Source organism: Perna viridis, chromosome 11 (assembly GCF_037379345.1).
Source record: "Perna viridis isolate PV_CMFRI_1.1 ecotype Kerala chromosome 11, ASM3737934v1, whole genome shotgun sequence".
NCBI lineage: Eukaryota > Metazoa > Mollusca > Bivalvia > Mytilida > Mytilidae > Perna > Perna viridis.
Window position 1 is genome coordinate 27,928,214 of NC_142455.1, and position 18,555 is coordinate 27,946,768.

Consider the following 18,555-nt stretch of genomic DNA (forward strand, 5'->3'; position numbering starts at 1 on the left):
GAACATATTGAAAACCGAAGACCGATCTACATTTTATTGTTTACTTCCGGGTACTCGAAACGTTGTATAGCAATGTAAAATCTTCAATTTGATGTGTTTTCTTAATACCTTTATCATGTAGAAGTAGATATTTTTCATTTATTATCGGTATTTTTACGCAAAAAGGTGTTTTGCGCTCAACACTGAACTAATGCTCTCTAAATGACAAATCTCCATGCTTTTGAATGGTAGACAAGGACCAATTCTCGTGAAATCACGTGGTCACATGACGAGACTTACATACCCTATTCGGAGACGGGTCGAACTCCTGCCGCTGCGCTGAGCTTGACAAATGACGAGTAATGTCATAATTATTAAGAAATTAAAGGCTTACCAAATATCTTTTTTTCAACTTTCACTTGACGTAAAGAATTCTATTTTTTCTCGTTCGATTTTGGGAAACGAGTAGAAAAGAAAATAGGACAACCGGGAGCATGCCAAAGAAACAACAACCTTACTAAACAGTGAAAAAAAGACAGTCTACGCCACTAATTTGGTTCATTCTAAAATATATCTAATGCCAATCACTCACTGTATTATCTGTGACCACACATATTTATTTTACATTTTGTTACTATATCATTAATTGTAATTCGATCATAAAAAAATTGAAGAAGCAGGATTGGATTCTTTACCTCTAAGCATACATGTAGTTGGTATAAAAAATTTAAAAAATGAAGGCATGACTTAAAGATATGTTCACAATAATATTATCAAAGTCACAACGCCGTTTAGAAAAGTATGCCTTTTACGGTCCAATTTGAAGTTTAAACGATCGTCATTATATTTTTGCCGTCAATATTTAACAAAAATACAAGACTTCATACATACAAGACTTAATATGTATATGTGGTTATAAAACTGAATATGTAATGTAGCATGAATTTTTATGAAAAAACCATAAAATTTTGAATGAGAAGTATGAAAAAGTTTACACATAAATTAAAGTTTAATAGGAATTCTAATCATAAGAAATTTAAAGATTTTCTGTCATAGAAAATGGTTAAATACCTGGAAATTTTGCATAAAAAAATCTAAACTATTTTGCATAAATTAAAGTAAAATAGAAATTCTAATATTTAAAGCTGCATTAGCTGTCAATTTTATTCAGTTTTGATTCTACTCAATTTTGTTGATTCAATGAAATAAGTTTGTAGTATAGCAATTGATGCAATCAATGTCGATAATACCTACAGAATATTGGGAAAATAACTGGTTTTTTTTAATCAGAGAAGATTGATAGCTCTTATCTAATTATTTTTCGCCATTACTTCCGAAGATTGCCGACAGGACATACACGTGAGTTAAAAATACTTTAACCTTGGTAAAAAAAATAACAATAACGGATACACAGTTAAGCACGTGTTTTGTTTTCATTTCATTTCATCTATTTCTTGATTAGTTTTGAAATGAATAATGAACATATTTGAGCCACATTATATCACAATACGTAAATTTCAAAAGGATCCTAGCGTTTTTTTCAAACTTTGCTCATATAAGGCTTGAGTCCGTCGGTCTTCCTTGATGTTGAATAACCACTTTCACTTTGCAATCAGATCTATTACTGAAGAAGCGACCCTTAAATCTAGAGCACATGTGCGGATTAAGGCTAGAAACCACTAATTCCACTTCCCATAGGCTTCTATGCTAATTTCACAATATTCAATGGCTTCTCTGGACTTTACCTTAACTTTAACCTGCAGAGGACTATATATCAGCATGATTCTACATATGTCAGCTCACAATCCTCAGAATGGCATGTGGGGTTAGCAGACTTGCAGTGCAGTACTGGTCACCGGAAGTGAAGGGTCTATAAATAGCATGGGAAACCCAGTGTTTTCACAAGATATGGGTATATTTAGAAATCATTATGGAGATTAGGCTTCACATCCGTACAAACGACCAAGAGCCGAAACATCGTCTTACGTTCGAAATTCACTTTAAACGCTACAGCCACATTATCCAATTGTCATACGACGTTTTATTTCAATCGGTACATCCTCGGCCAAACAACAGTTGGCAGAGAGTTCCGATTTCTTTTATTTGAAAAACGTCCGAGAATTTCGAAATGTGTCTACAGCGTTTATACGGTATGCAAGTCTCGTTCTAGTTTCATTTTCTTTACCGGAATTTACGATGTAGAACATATTGAAAACCGAAGACAGATCTACATTTTATTGTTTACTTCCGGGTACTCGAAACGCTGTATAGCAATGTAAAATCTTCAATTTGATGTGTTTTCTTAATACCTTTATCATGTAGAAGTAGATATTTTTCATTTATTATCGGTATTTTTACGCAAAAAGGTGTTTTGCGCTCAACACTGAACTAACGCTCTCTAAATGACAAATCTCCATGCTTTTGAATGGTAGACAAGGACCAATTCTCGTGAAATCACGTGGTCACATGACGAGACTTACATACCCTATTCGGAGACGGGTCGAACTCCTGCCGCTGCGTGGAGCTTGACAAATGACGAGTAATGTCATAATTATTAAGAAATTAAAGGCTTACCAAACATCTTTTTTTTCAACTTTCACTTGACGTAAAGAATTCTATTTTTTCTCGTTCGATTTTGGGAAACGAGTAGAAAAGAAAATAGGACAACCGGGAGCATGCCAAAGAAACAACAACCTTACTAAACAGTGAAAAAAAGACAGTCTACGCCACTAATTTGGTTCATTCTAAAATATATCTAATGCCAATCACTCACGGTATTATCTGTGACCACACATAATATTTATTTTACATTTTGGGCTATCAGTATGCACAATATATATAGTATTGACATTAACCACCATTATAGAACACAAAAGTTTCTGTGGGGATTGATTTAAGAATTAGTGATAGCACATACGAAAGTCCTTTTAAATCAGTCGTGACAATTGTTTAAGTAGCGTTACATTTGTCAGCGAGTTTAATGTAGTCTTACAAACTACTCTTGATACATTTGATGTACATGTTAGTGCAGTATGTTTCATACCAGTATATAGCATTTCAAAATATGTTGAAATTTTGAAGAGAGGTAATCTGAGTCAATCTTCTAAAACTAATTTCTGAATTAGAGTGCGTAAATCTTTACCTCTGTAGTTTTTCATAAAGCATGCAGATAACCATGACATGGCTAACTAAAGGTTTCTAGACATGTTAAAATAATGATTGCTGAATATAAACAAAGGTCATGTAACTTACCCATGCCGACAGAAAGTGGCTGACATATACAAAAAGTTTTGTTCTCAACGCCAACTTCGGTCCTGCAATAAAAATATATGCGTTGGGTTACAAACATCACATCTGTTTTTATCTTAAACATCTTAATTTAAATTATTTTCATGAAGACGCTCTTACCATCAATGGGTTCATTTCCATTACACTCCCCATCCAAACTGTTCCCTATCACAACACCCTCCTCGGCGGTGAATGACGGATTTGTCACCCCCGTCGTCGATTCAGAACATCTATCGGCCATTTTTACTAAGATTTGATACAATTCAACATGTACCTACGATATCACTTAGAGGATAAGCTATAACTCTTACAAGTACACGTGGTTACGTGTCTACCCATTTTAACAATGTGTATTAGTAGGAGTGCTTGTGTGAAAGTCAGGCAAGAAGTGATTAAATGTAAAAATATTCTGAAATTTTTTTTAATGTTAAAATACAATTAATAACCAAGAAAAGGTCTTGATACAGGCACTGAAAAAACAAACACTAGACGGGTACCTATAAAATGCAATACGAAATTAAATCGAAACGAAATAAATAGAAATAGACATTTAATGCAACAACAAAAATCAATTAATATTATACAACTGGAATGTAACCATCTTTAGTGGAGCCCTGTGAATAAAGATTTGTCGAAACTGAGAAAAACAAATAATTTTAGCATATCTAGGATTTAATTATATTTCAAAGACTCTGCAAAGTTTACAAAGCGACGATTTATTGTACATGTATATGAAAATTAAGTGTAATTAGTAAAATGCTCTTCATATGTTCAAAGGAAAATGCATTGAAAATTCATTATGTACCAAAAATTCTATTCCTGTGACTGAATAGAAGAAATATGGATTTTTTATCTTAAAAGACGTGGACAGTAATTAATGTACTAGTATTGAGCCAACTGGCCTAACATATCAATATAATTATTAATTTATTAATTTGAAAATAAAACTATTCTTACAAATGTCATATTCTATGTCACAAAGCACACAGATTTTGGCAAAGAATACTGCATATAAAACATGTTCAAAATGTTATGTACGTGCTCTTAAGTAATAGTCTGTGTAAAAATCTTGCAAATTCTATAATAAGCGATACGCATTTTTATTTTTGTTATTAAGTTGCTTTATAGATCTATGTGATGAAATTTATAATTATTCGGTCCAATCTGTCTTCTCTTAGGAGATAATCCACCAGTTTCCAAGGTATTGTAATGTCATTTACATAATTATCTCCCTTAATTTTGAATTCTACAGTACATCATATATATAATGTTAATCTTCTAAGAACAAAGGTTATATGAAAAGTCATACGTTAATTGTTTACTATAACATTTTAAATAAAATATCAAAAATAAAAATATGTAGGCTTTCCAACCATGAATCGTATTTTGCATGATTCTGATCTGGAGTGCTACTAAAAACATTTACACGAAATCAATAGCTCATGTTACTATATCATTAATTGTAATTCGATCATAAAAAATTGAAGAAGCAGGATTGGATTCTTTACCTCTAAGCATACATGTAATTGGTATAAAAATTTAAAAAATGAAGTCATGACTTAAAGATATGTTTACAATAATATTATCAAAGTCACAACGCCGTTTAGAAAAGTATGCCTTTTACGGTCCAATTTGAAGTTTAAACGATCGTCATTATATTTTTGCCGTCAATATTTAACAAAAATACAAGACTTCATACATACAAAACTTTAAAAAAAAAAACAAAGAAAACACATATAAGTGGCTATAAAACTGAACATATGATGTAGATAGAATTTTTATTAAAAAAAATCATAAAATTTTGAATGAGAAGTATCGAAAAGTTTACACATAAATTAAAGTTTAATAGGAATTCTAATCATAAGAAATTTAAAGATTTTCTGTCATAGAAAATGGTCAAATACCTGGAAAGTTTGCATAAAAATTCTAAACTATTTTGCATAAATTAAAGTAAAATAGAAATTCTAATATTTAAAGCTGCATTAGCTGTCAGTTTTGTTCAGTTTTGATTCTACTCAATTTTGTTGATTCAATGAAATAAGTTTGTAGTATTGCAATTGATTAACTGTTAATAACTTTAATCAGAGAAGATCGATAGCTCTTATCTAATTATTTTTCGCCATTACTTCCGAAGATTGCCGACAGGACATACACGTGAGTTAAAAATACTTTAACCTTGGTAAAAAAAATAACAATAACGGATACACAGTTAAGCACGTGTTTTGTTTTCATTTCAATTCACCTATTTCTTGATTAGTTTTGAAATGAATAATGAACATATTTGAGCCACATTATATCACAATACGTAAATTTCAAAAGGATCCTTGCGTTTTTTCGAACTTTTCTCATATAAGGCTTGAGTCCGTCGGTCTTCCTTGATGTTGAATAACCACTTTCGCTTTGCAATCAGATCTGTTACTGAAGAAGCGACCCTTAAATCTAGAGCACATGTGCGGATTAAGGCTAGAAACCACTAATTCCACTTCCCATAGGCTTCTATGCTAATTTCACAATATTCAATGGCTTCTCTGGACTTTACCTTAACTTTAACCTGCAGAGGACTATATATCAGCATGATTCTACATATGTCAGCTCACAATCCTCAGAATGGCATGTGGGGTTAGCAGACTTGCAGTGCAGTACTGGTCACCGGAAGTGAAGGGTCTATAAATAGCATGGGAAATCCCAGTGTTTTCACAAGATAGGGGTATATTTAGAAATCATTATGGAGATTAGGCTTCACATCACAAGAAGCAAAATGCACCTATAAAATGTACAGAAATGTTTTTCCTTTCAGAAAATGTATAATTATTTTACATAAGATAAGAACTTTTTTCACAGCACTATGAGGAACAGGGGTAATTTCTGCGTAGGACTATTTTTGCGTACGTTCCAAATGCTCATTGGTTGAATTGGTGGTCTGTAACCTTAAGATCACCAAAAGTCACATGCATACGAAGTTATCTAGATCGATTTGTTGTCTTGCGAGACAGTAAATATATAGACACTTGTTTCATGTATTTAATGCATTTTATTTGTGGATATCAAATGAAATTATACAAAAAAAGTACAAATTAGTAGAAATAATTCAAAGTTCAGGTTTATTTCAACAGAAAAAAATTTACAAATTTGACAGCTAATACAGCTTTAAAAATTGATTTTTTTTAACAAGTTGAAATTAAGATTGAATGATTGATTGTTGAGGTTTAACGCCCGAGCATTAATATTTCAGCTATATCCAGGTGATGAACATAAAATGGATGATAAAGTGAACATGAAATGATGAAGTGAAAAAGGGATGGGACACAAGGATTACGAGGTCGACAAATTTTGATTGCCACTAGAAATAAGGGAAAACTGGTAGAATCGGCTATTTAGCTTCCTATGGTCTGTTTTTCATATTATGGCCTGACGACCCCAGCATGTAACATACCAGGGGTACCCCATTCCACAACATGGCCGTCAAATTTAGGAATAAAAATGGATAAAATTTTACACAAAAATTAAAATATAATAAGAATTCAAAATATTTAAATTCGATACAGATATCGTTATATCAAAATAGAACTGCAGTTATAAGTTAACATTCTAACATTTTAACATTGTCTATATTTTATGATGCTATACAACTGTACAAAGTTCAAAGATCCATTCTCAAGTTTTCATCAGGAAACTATTGAGAGACGGACAGACAGACACGCAACTTTTCAAAAGGGGACTACATAATACCTAGCCACGAAGTAGCCGAGTATAAAATGACTTAGTTTTTTCATTACATGTAGGGATGCAATTATTTTGTATTTTATGTACACTACCTACATGCCCTGGTATTTGCAGTCCCATTTATTTGTTTTTTTTTCTGGTATTTTTAGTTGCATTCAGATTTTATCATGAGTTAAAAGTACACTGCATGTACATGTACCTATTGAAAAAAGTTTATGCACTCACATCACCATTCTTTTTTTAATCATGATTTTATTTGGTTTTGTCACTTTGTATATATGAGTTTAGTTACTTTATCTTCTTTGTTGTGTATGTATGTTTTCCTTGTCTGTTCTTTGTTCCTGGATTACGTTCTTTTGATTACCGCTATAACCTTGATTCCCTTGATTACTCTTTAAGAGTGATTGTATGTAATTCTGTAGATACTACAAAGAAGTATGTTTTCTGATTGGATAAAAAATTGTTTATAACCTAAAAAAATATTGTAGAATTACATTGTGAAACTCAGTGAACTACACAGTGATCTTGTAGAACAACAGTATAATACTAGATAACTACGTAGCGGTACTGAAAAACTACATTGTAATACTTAATGAAAAAAGGCAGCTGATGGGGTTGATTGTTACGCTTCTTGATAAAATGATTTTGATTATAATACCATCCACAGGGCATAGTTAAAATTAAACACCACCCAAAGAGAGAAAACTCCACTTACATTGTATTGGCTTTCAACTATCTTCTTTGAAATTACTACGCGGTCAAGCGCAAAAAAATAGCTTAGCGTCTCGATTTACCAGTTCGACAATATTTAGCTGAAAATTAACACTTAAAATGTTTGAAATTTCATTCATTTGGGATATCGGTGAAATATTTAAAGTTTAAAAATTAATTTGAAGAAAGCATTTCCGTTCGTGAAGTGATCTGCCGGAAGTCCTTTTGTCATTCTTATACTTACAATACTCGAAGCCACCGACGTGCTTCCGAGTAAAAATTAGTGTAATACTGTACATCAACATAAAAAAAACTTCAGAACTTCAATGTAACACTAAAGAACAACATTGTGGTACTATAGAACTGCAGTACGGTACTGCAGTACTACAATGATACCTTAGAACTATGTTGTGATATTGTGGAAGTCTGTAGAACTACATTGTAATAATGTGGAACTGAAGAATTACATTATATTTGTACTACAGTGGAACTACATTGTGATTCTGAAGAACTACATTGTAATACTACGGAACTATATTGTAATATTGTAGAACAACATTGTGATACTGGGGAACTACATTATGATATATTGTAAAATTTTAGAACTACATTTTTATATTATAGAACTACATTGTGGTACTGTATAACTATATTGTGTTAGTGTAGATGTAGATGTAGAACTTTTTTGTGGTAACTGCAGAACTATGATACTTTTGAACAGCATTGTGATACTGTAGAACTACAACCATTGTATGTGATACTGTAGAACTACAATGTAATTCTGTAGAATTATCTTGTGATAACTGTAGAATTCCATTATGATACTGTGGAAGTCTGTAGAATAATATTGTAATAATGTGAAAGAGTATAACTACATTGTACATGTAACACTGTGAAACCACATTATGATACAGTGGAACTACATTGTTCATGGTACACTATGAAACCACATTGTGATACTGTGGAACTACATTGTACATGTAGCACTGTGAAACCACATTGTACATGTAACACTGTGGAACACATTGAAATACTGTAGAACTACATTGTACATGTAACACTGTGGAACCACATTGTGATACTGTAAACTACATTGTACATGCAATACTGTGGAACCACATTGTGATACTGTTAAACAACATTGTACATGTAACACTGTGGAACGCATTGGAATATTGTAGAACTACATTGTACATGTAACACTGTAGAACTACATTGTGATACTGTAGAACTACAATAGTAACACTGTAATATTGTAGTACTAAATTGTGATATTTTTAACTACATGTACATTGTAAATTTACATAGTAAAACTCAGTGAACTTCATTATGATTCTGTAGAACTACAATGTGCATTGTCTTACTGTGGAACTACATTATTATATTGAAGAACTACACTGTAATACTTTACAACTATACAGTCTACAGTGTAATACTGTAGAACTGCATTATGACACCACAAAACTACATACACAGTGATACTTTTGAATTGCATTGTGATTCTGTAGAACTATGTTTTGATACTTCAGAACTACATTGTGACACTGTGAAAATTTGTAAAAAAAAAAAAACATTGTAATGTGGAACTGTAGAATTTAATTACATTGTAAATGTACATGTAATACTGTACAACAACATTGTAGTACATGTACTACACAATAATAAGAATAGATTTGTGAAACTGTTCAATATTTATCTAAGTACTTTGCCTGCATTTTCCCTCTTTAAATATAACGAGAATAGGTATGGTGAATGTGTCAATATATTACCAAGCAGATCCATCAGCAAAAGCAAAATAAAAACTTGCACAACATGATACGACCGCAGCCAAACTTTGTTCAGGCAAGTGTAGATAAAATTTTAGTTTTGACCCACTTAACATATTGACTCCAAGTTCATTATGGACACAAGTTCATTTGGAAACAATATTGCACAATATTTTGAAATTCAATTTAAGTATAAAGGTCTTCTTTATGGTGCCTTCATAGTTTTGTATCACATAACTCAAAAATAGTAAATGACAGGGTTAATTTGGTAATCATACTTCTTAATGCTCTTGTCTTTAGGATTTAGGCTGGGGTTTTCATATAGAATCATTAAAGAACTAGAAGCCCTATTTATCACAGAAGCCCCGTGTCATTTGTTAATAATAGTTTTTTTTATAGTAAATCAAATGTGTCTGTAAGACAGACTCAGAAATCCTTCCAAGACTTGTGATACTCAAGCTCTGTTCGTTCAGTTCAATCCTTGCAATGACAAACTGTTCCTGTACCGTAACTCGAAAAATTTGGGGATCACTATGGGGATCAGAAATTCCTAAATATATCCATATCTACATATTGTATCCTGGCAACACACTGTCATGAAATTCTGTTTGGTAGTGTCAGACTATTTGCGATGTGAAAAAGAGGACTTACGGACGGACTGACGGACACATAAAAATGGTAATACCCCAATAACAAACCCGTAATTTTGTTGCTGGGGATATATTTCTGACAAAAACTCTAACTATCACCCAGTTCCGTAATATTCCGAAGTCCAATTATCACCCAGTTCCGAAATATTTCATGAAAATCAAGATCCTATGAATTTGCACACCATCATTATGTTTAGAAACATCCTGCAAAAAATATTTTAGAAGTAGTTCAAAAACTGTACGAGGAGATAGCCGGACAAGCCATGATCCATATATTTCTGAGTAAAATGACTGAGTGTAACTATCACCAATTTCAGTAATATTTCACGAAAATAAAAATCCTTTGGCCCTGCACACCTTCATCATGTGTAGAAATATCCTGTAAACTATTTTAGATGTAGTTCAAAAACCGTACGAGGAGAAAGCAGGACAAGCCATGATCTATATATTTCTGAGTAAAATGACTAAGTGTAACTATCACAAATTTGCGTAATATTTCAAGAAAATCAAAATCCTTTGGCCTTGCACACCTTCATCATGTGTAGAAACATCCTGTGCAATATTTTAGATGTAGTTCAAAAACTGTACGAGGAGACAGCCGAGTAAACCATGATCATGTGTAATCCGGACGGAGGGACGAAGGGCGGATAGACAGACGGACAGGGGTAAATTAATATCCCCCGACGATTATCGCGGGGGTATAAAAATAAAACTGCACAGAAAAATAAAGAAGTGTATTTTATGCGGCGCGGTACCCTTGGGCCCCTTATAATTTAAAAATTGCACCAAAAATAAAAAGGACGATTTTTGGGGGGTTCGACCCCTCTGGCCCCTTATAATTTGAAAACTGTAAAAGATTCTGAAATCTGATTGAAAAGCCGTGCTGCACAACTGTTAGGAATTAGATACAAAAAAATTCAGAATCAAACCAGAACCAAACAAGCTATTGTCAAGAAATTATATTTGTTTCTGGCTCCTTTGTGGCCCTTTTTTTACTTAGTTCAAGTCACAACTCCAAAAATCAATTAAAGTCTTTCTTTGGTACGGCACCTTGCAATACAATTTCAAAAAGATTCATTCACTAATAGTCAAGTTATTTTCTTGACTTCAGGAAAATACATGCTTCTGGTCCCCCTTTTTGGCCTCTTATTTCAGAAAAGTTCTTACCCCAAAAATCAGTTTAAGTCTGCCCATTGTGGTATAGAATATTGTGGAACAAAGTCATAGACATTCCTATGCTTTTATTGGAGTTACAATGTATATATATTGTACACGCAGTTAAATCCATAATAACACCATAATTATGAGTTTTAGACTAAAATGTCACAATCTATCAATTTTTATAGAAAAGCAATAAAACTCAAAAAAAATACTTCTACTAACATCAGATACTAACAGAATATCCGTAAGGACTGAACGGATAAGCTCCTTTAAATAGTTGTGGTACAACTTCCACCTAAAGGGAGACTTCACCAATCTATCTAATAAATAATGTCAACTTCACTAATTTGCCATGAAGTGTAAAAATTGTTGCAAATAACAAAATGAACAATGACCAATTATTAGACAACAAAAAAACTACATGTACACGACATTATGTTTCAATTTGGTTCTGTAAAATGCCTCCTTTAGAATAAACTGTTTATATATAGTCTGAAATTTTACATTGCTATTACGTGAAACATACATTGGCAGTGGTTATTTTGCCGGATCCGGTAAAATAGCCAAAAAAAAACTATTTTGCCGGACCTCATTAAAAGCTTCTTACCGACTATATATATATAAAGTATATTGAGTACATTTCAATTTCTTAATATGATTTTAAAAGAAATATAACATTTTAATCAGAAATCGGATCATCCTATATAAATAGACGTAGCGTAGGGTGTTGGTGTCACTTTTGGTAACGTCGAAATCGGCAAAATTTGACGTGTTTTTTGTATTGCGACGTACATCGTTATATAATTGTTACATGTAAAAAGAAGTGCGCTTATTTATTTTTTTTACATAAAATAACACACGACATGTTTTATTATTTAATTATCCGATTCGATATTAATTTTTTCGTACGTTTTGGTCAATTGAAATGATCAGATTACACCTTGATATGGTTAATAGTTTGGCATCAACCATTTAAAAATGATTTGAAGGAAATTTTATCCTGTGAGAAAAGTGTTAGGAATAATGAAAACAAATTTCGTGATGCGCTAAAGAAAGTAAAACACCTTCACTAAAATCAGAAAGCCAACAAACCTACACGCAATAAGGCCAGTAGCATCCCTCCCCCCCCCCCCCCGGAAATCATATTGTGAAAGTGTATGAAGTGAATGTTTCCTATTTGGTTTTATATCTCTAATGTAGATGTATGTTGATATTTCCGAATACAAGTACTCATTTTGGAATTTTATAAGATATGTTGCTAAACATTTCGAGAAAATAAAACCTTGGCAAATCTCCCTCTGAGAAAATTTGAGAGCGAAGTCTCCCGTTTTTATTATACGACGAAAAAACTTAATATTTAATACAAATATGTGAATTAAACTTGTGACGAAAATATGGCAGATAATCTAGAAGTTTATGCTTGGAATGACAGGTTTATTCTTGTACACCTACATGTATTAAGCAAATGCCCAAATACTGGTTCTGTTTCTGTATATGAAGTATTCTTTTAACTTAACTTTCAAAAACCTAGAAAAAACTCTGTTTAAGCTATGTCCAATATTAACTTATAACCGCAGTTCTATTTTGATATAAAGATATCTGTATCGAATTCAACTATTTTGAATTCTTATTGTATTTTAATTTTTGTGTAAAATTTTATCCATTTTTATTCCTAACTTTGACGACCATGTTGTGGAATGGGGTACCCCTGGTACAAATGTATGTTACATGCTGGGGTCGTCAGGCCATAATATGGTAAACGGACCATAGGAGGCTAAATTATCCAACTCTACCCATCCCCCTTATTTCTAGTGGCAATCAAAATTTGTCGACCACATTATCCTTGTGTCCCATCCCTTTTTCACTTTATCGTCCGTCCAGGTCCGGGTGTTAAATGAATAGGCCTACAGCAGCGCTAAGCTTGTCGTAAAAGGCGACCAAATAGTGCTCAGAACCCTAGCCGGGGGCTAGGGCGCTCTGCCCACAGAGCAACTGGGATGTGTGCCTCAGGTGGTGGAATGGGGTACCCCTGGCGTGTTACATGCTGGGGTTATCTGGCTATAATACGGAAAACTTGACCGCAAACCATAGTGGTGCATCGTGTTGGGAAAGATGCCACGTTCCTCGCACGTTAAAGAACCCTACTGTGGTATTCTCCCGGAGTAGGAACCATAGGGCTCCGCCATAGGAGGCTTAATTGCCCGACCCTACACACCTCTCCCTATTTCCAGTGGCAATCAAAATTTGTCGACCCCATTGTCCTTGTGTCCCATCCCTTTTTCATTTCATCACATTTCATGTTCATCGTCTGAATATAGCTGAAATATTGCTGCTCGGACGTTAAACCCCAACAAACAAACAAACACTTTATCATCCATTTTATGTTCATCATCTGGATATAGCTGAAATATTGCTGCTCGGGCGTTAAACCCCAACAATCAATCATTCAATCTTAATTTCAACTTGTTAAAAATTTATTTTTCCATGTAAAGAAATCTGTGTCAATTTTTAAATATTCTATTTTACTTTAATTTATGTATGAAATTTTAGGTTTCATGCAAAATTTCAAGGTATTTAACCATTTTATAGGACAGAAAATCTTTAAATTTCTAATGATTCGAATTCCTATTATACTTTATAATTATAATTTATGTGTAAATTTTTTCATACTTCTCATTCAAAATTTTATGGTTTTTTCATAAAAATTCATGCTACATTACATATTCAGTTTTATAACCACATATACATATTAAGTCTTGTATGTATGAAGTCTTGTATTTTTGTTAAATATTGACGGCAAAAATATAATGACGATCGTTTAAACTTCAAATCGGACCGTAAAAGGCATACTTTTCTAAACTATTTTGAATTCTTATTGTATTTTAATTTTTGTGTAAAATTTTATCCATTTTTATTCCTAACTGTGACGACCATGTTGTGGAATGGGGTACCCCTGGTACAAATGTATGTTACATGCTGGGGTCGTCAGGCCATAATATGGTAAACGGGCCATAGGAGGCTAAATTATCCAACTCTACCCATCCCCCTTATTTCTAGTGGCAATCAAAATTTGTCGACCATATTATCCTTGTGTCCCATCCCTTTTTCACTTTATCATCCGTCCAGGTCCGGGTGTTAAATGAATAGGCCTACAGCAGCGCTAAGCTTGTCGTAAAAGGCGACTAAATAGTGCTCAGAACCCTAGCCGGGGGCTAGGGCGCTCTGCCCACAGAGCAACTGGGATGTGTGCCTCAGGTGGTGGAATGGGGTACCCCTGGCGTGTTACATGCTGGGGTTATCTGGCTATAATACGGAAAACCTGACCGCAAACCATAGTGGTGCACCGTGTTGGGAAAGATGCCACGTTCCGCGCACGTTAAAGAACCCTACTGTGGTATTCTCCCGGAGTAGGAACCATAGGGCTCCGCCATAGGAGGCTTAATTGCCCGACCCTACACACCTCTCCCTATTTCCAGTGGCAATCAAAATTTGTCGACCCCATTGTCCTTGTGTCCCATCCCTTTTTCATTTCATCACATTTCATGTTCATCGTCTGAATATAGCTGAAATATTGCTGCTCGGACGTTAAACCCCAACAAACAAACAAACACTTTATCATCCATTTTATGTTCATCATCTGGATATAGCTGAAATATTGCTGCTCGGGCGTTAAACCCCAACAATCAATCATTCAATCTTAATTTCAACTTGTTAAAAATTTATTTTTCCATGTAAAGAAATCTGTGTCAATTTTTAAATATTCTATTTTACTTTAAAATATGTATAAAATTTTAGGTTTCATGCAAAATTTCAAGGTATTTAACCATTTTATAGGACAGAAAATCTTTAAATTTCTAATGATTCGAATTCCTATTATACTTTATAATTATAATTTATGTGTAAATTTTTTCATACTTCTCATTCAAAATTTTATGGTTTTTTCATAAAAATTCATGCTACATTACATATTCAGTTTTATAACCACATATACATATTAAGTCTTGTATGTATGAAGTCTTGTATTTTTGTTAAATATTGACGGCAAAAATATAATGACGATCGTTTAAACTTCAAATCGGACCGTAAAAGGCATACTTTTCTAAACTATTTTGAATTCTTATTGTATTTTAATTTTTGTGTAAAATTTTATCCATTTTTATTCCTAACTTTGACGACCATGTTGTGGAATGGGGTACCCCTGGTACAAATGTATGTTACATGCTGGGGTCGTCAGGCCATAATATGGTAAACGGACCATAGGAGGCTAAATTATCCAACTCTACCCATCCCCCTTATTTCTAGTGGCAATCAAAATTTGTCGACCATATTATCCTTGTGTCCCATCCCTTTTTCACTTTATCATCCGTCCAGGTCCGGGTGTTAAATGAATAGGCCTACAGCAGCGCTAAGCTTGTCGTAAAAGGCGACTAAATAGTGCTCAGAACCCTAGCCGGGGGCTAGGGCGCTCTGCCCACAGAGCAACTGGGATGTGTGCCTCAGGTGGTGGAATGGGGTACCCCTGGCGTGTTACATGCTGGGGTTATCTGGCTATAATACGGAAAACCTGACCGCAAACCATAGTGGTGCACCGTGTTGGGAAAGATGCCACGTTCCGCGCACGTTAAAGAACCCTACTGTGGTATTCTCCCGGAGTAGGAACCATAGGGCTCCGCCATAGGAGGCTTAATTGCCCGACCCTACACACCTCTCCCTATTTCCAGTGGCAATCAAAATTTGTCGACCCCATTGTCCTTGTGTCCCATCCCTTTTTCATTTCATCACATTTCATGTTCATCGTCTGAATATAGCTGAAATATTGCTGCTCGGACGTTAAACCCCAACAAACAAACAAACACTTTATCATCCATTTTATGTTCATCATCTGGATATAGCTGAAATATTGCTGCTCGGGCGTTAAACCCCAACAATCAATCATTCAATCTTAATTTCAACTTGTTAAAAATTTATTTTTCCATGTAAAGAAATCTGTGTCAATTTTTAAATATTCTATTTTACTTTAAAATATGTATAAAATTTTAGGTTTCATGCAAAATTTCAAGGTATTTAACCATTTTATAGGACAGAAAATCTTTAAATTTCTAATGATTCGAATTCCTATTATACTTTATAATTATAATTTATGTGTAAATTTTTTCATACTTCTCATTCAAAATTTTATGGTTTTTTCATAAAAATTCATGCTACATTACATATTCAGTTTTATAACCACATATACATATTAAGTCTTGTATGTATGAAGTCTTGTATTTTTGTTAAATATTGACGGCAAAAATATAATGACGATCGTTTAAACTTCAAATCGGACCGTAAAAGGCATACTTTTCTAAACTATTTTGAATTCTTATTGTATTTTAATTTTTGTGTAAAATTTTATCCATTTTTATTCCTAACTTTGACGACCATGTTGTGGAATGGGGTACCCCTTGTACAAATGTATGTTACATGCTGGGGTCGTCAGGCCATAATATGGTAAACGGACCATAGGAGGCTAAATTATCCAACTCTACCCATCCCCCTTATTTCTAGTGGCAATCAAAATTTGTCGACCACATTATCCTTGTGTCCCATCCCTTTTTCACTTTATCATCCGTCCAGGTCCGGGTGTTAAATGAATAGGCCTACAGCAGCGCTAAGCTTGTCGTAAAAGGCGACTAAATAGTGCTCAGAACCCTAGCCGGGGGCTAGGGCGCTCTGCCCACAGAGCAACTGGGATGTGTGCCTCAGGTGGTGGAATGGGGTACCCCTGGCGTGTTACATGCTGGGGTTATCTGGCTATAATACGGAAAACCTGACCGCAAACCATAGTGGTGCACCGTGTTGGGAAAGATGCCACGTTCCGCGCACGTTAAAGAACCCTACTGTGGTATTCTCCCGGAGTAGGAACCATAGGGCTCCGCCATAGGAGGCTTAATTGCCCGACCCTACACACCTCTCCCTATTTCCAGTGGCAATCAAAATTTGTCGACCCCATTGTCCTTGTGTCCCATCCCTTTTTCATTTCATCACATTTCATGTTCATCGTCTGAATATAGCTGAAATATTGCTGCTCGGACGTTAAACCCCAACAAACAAACAAACACTTTATCATCCATTTTATGTTCATCATCTGGATATAGCTGAAATATTGCTGCTCGGGCGTTAAACCCCAACAATCAATCATTCAATCTTAATTTCAACTTGTTAAAAATTTATTTTTCCATGTAAAGAAATCTGTGTCAATTTTTAAATATTCTATTTTACTTTAAAATATGTATAAAATTTTAGGTTTCATGCAAAATTTCAAGGTATTTAACCATTTTATAGGACAGAAAATCTTTAAATTTCTAATGATTCGAATTCCTATTATACTTTATAATTATAATTTATGTGTAAATTTTTTCATACTTCTCATTCAAAATTTTATGGTTTTTTCATAAAAATTCATGCTACATTACATATTCAGTTTTATAACCACATATACATATTAAGTCTTGTATGTATGAAGTCTTGTATTTTTGTTAAATATTGACGGCAAAAATATAATGACGATCGTTTAAACTTCAAATCGGACCGTAAAAGGCATACTTTTCTAAACTATTTTGAATTCTTATTGTATTTTAATTTTTGTGTAAAATTTTATCCATTTTTATTCCTAACTTTGACGACCATGTTGTGGAATGGGGTACCCCTGGTACAAATGTATGTTACATGCTGGGGTCGTCAGGCCATAATATGGTAAACGGACCATAGGAGGCTAAATTATCCAACTCTACCCATCCCCCTTATTTCTAGTGGCAATCAAAATTTGTCGACCATATTATCCTTGTGTCCCATCCCTTTTTCACTTTATCATCCGTCCAGGTCCGGGTGTTAAATGAATAGGCCTACAGCAGCGCTAAGCTTGTCGTAAAAGGCGACTAAATAGTGCTCAGAACCCTAGCCGGGGGCTAGGGCGCTCTGCCCACAGAGCAACTGGGATGTGTGCCTCAGGTGGTGGAATGGGGTACCCCTGGCGTGTTACATGCTGGGGTTATCTGGCTATAATACGGAAAACCTGACCGCAAACCATAGTGGTGCACCGTGTTGGGAAAGATGCCACGTTCCGCGCACGTTAAAGAACCCTACTGTGGTATTCTCCCGGAGTAGGAACCATAGGGCTCCGCCATAGGAGGCTTAATTGCCCGACCCTACACACCTCTCCCTATTTCCAGTGGCAATCAAAATTTGTCGACCCCATTGTCCTTGTGTCCCATCCCTTTTTCATTTCATCACATTTC

At 34.2% G+C, this 18,555-nt stretch overlaps 1 protein-coding gene across 2 annotated transcripts in view; it reads right to left on the reverse strand.

Moving 5' to 3' along the window:
* The window catches only part of LOC148603588 (solute carrier family 40 member 1-like), a 47,965-nt gene that overhangs the window by 16,639 nt on the left and 12,771 nt on the right, over positions 1–18,555 (reverse strand). The window contains exons 1-2 of one of the 2 annotated variants that reach the window (XM_088553841.1): positions 3,388–3,683; positions 3,232–3,293 (exon numbers count right to left, since the gene is read on the reverse strand). In XM_088553841.1, coding sequence (XP_088409967.1) covers positions 3,232–3,293; positions 3,388–3,508 — 183 coding nt within the window. In that variant the 5' untranslated portion in view covers positions 3,509–3,683. Of the gene's footprint in view, positions 1–3,231; positions 3,294–3,387; positions 3,684–18,555 lie in introns of those variants that run through there. The other variant, XM_088553842.1, reaches the window with a different exon arrangement.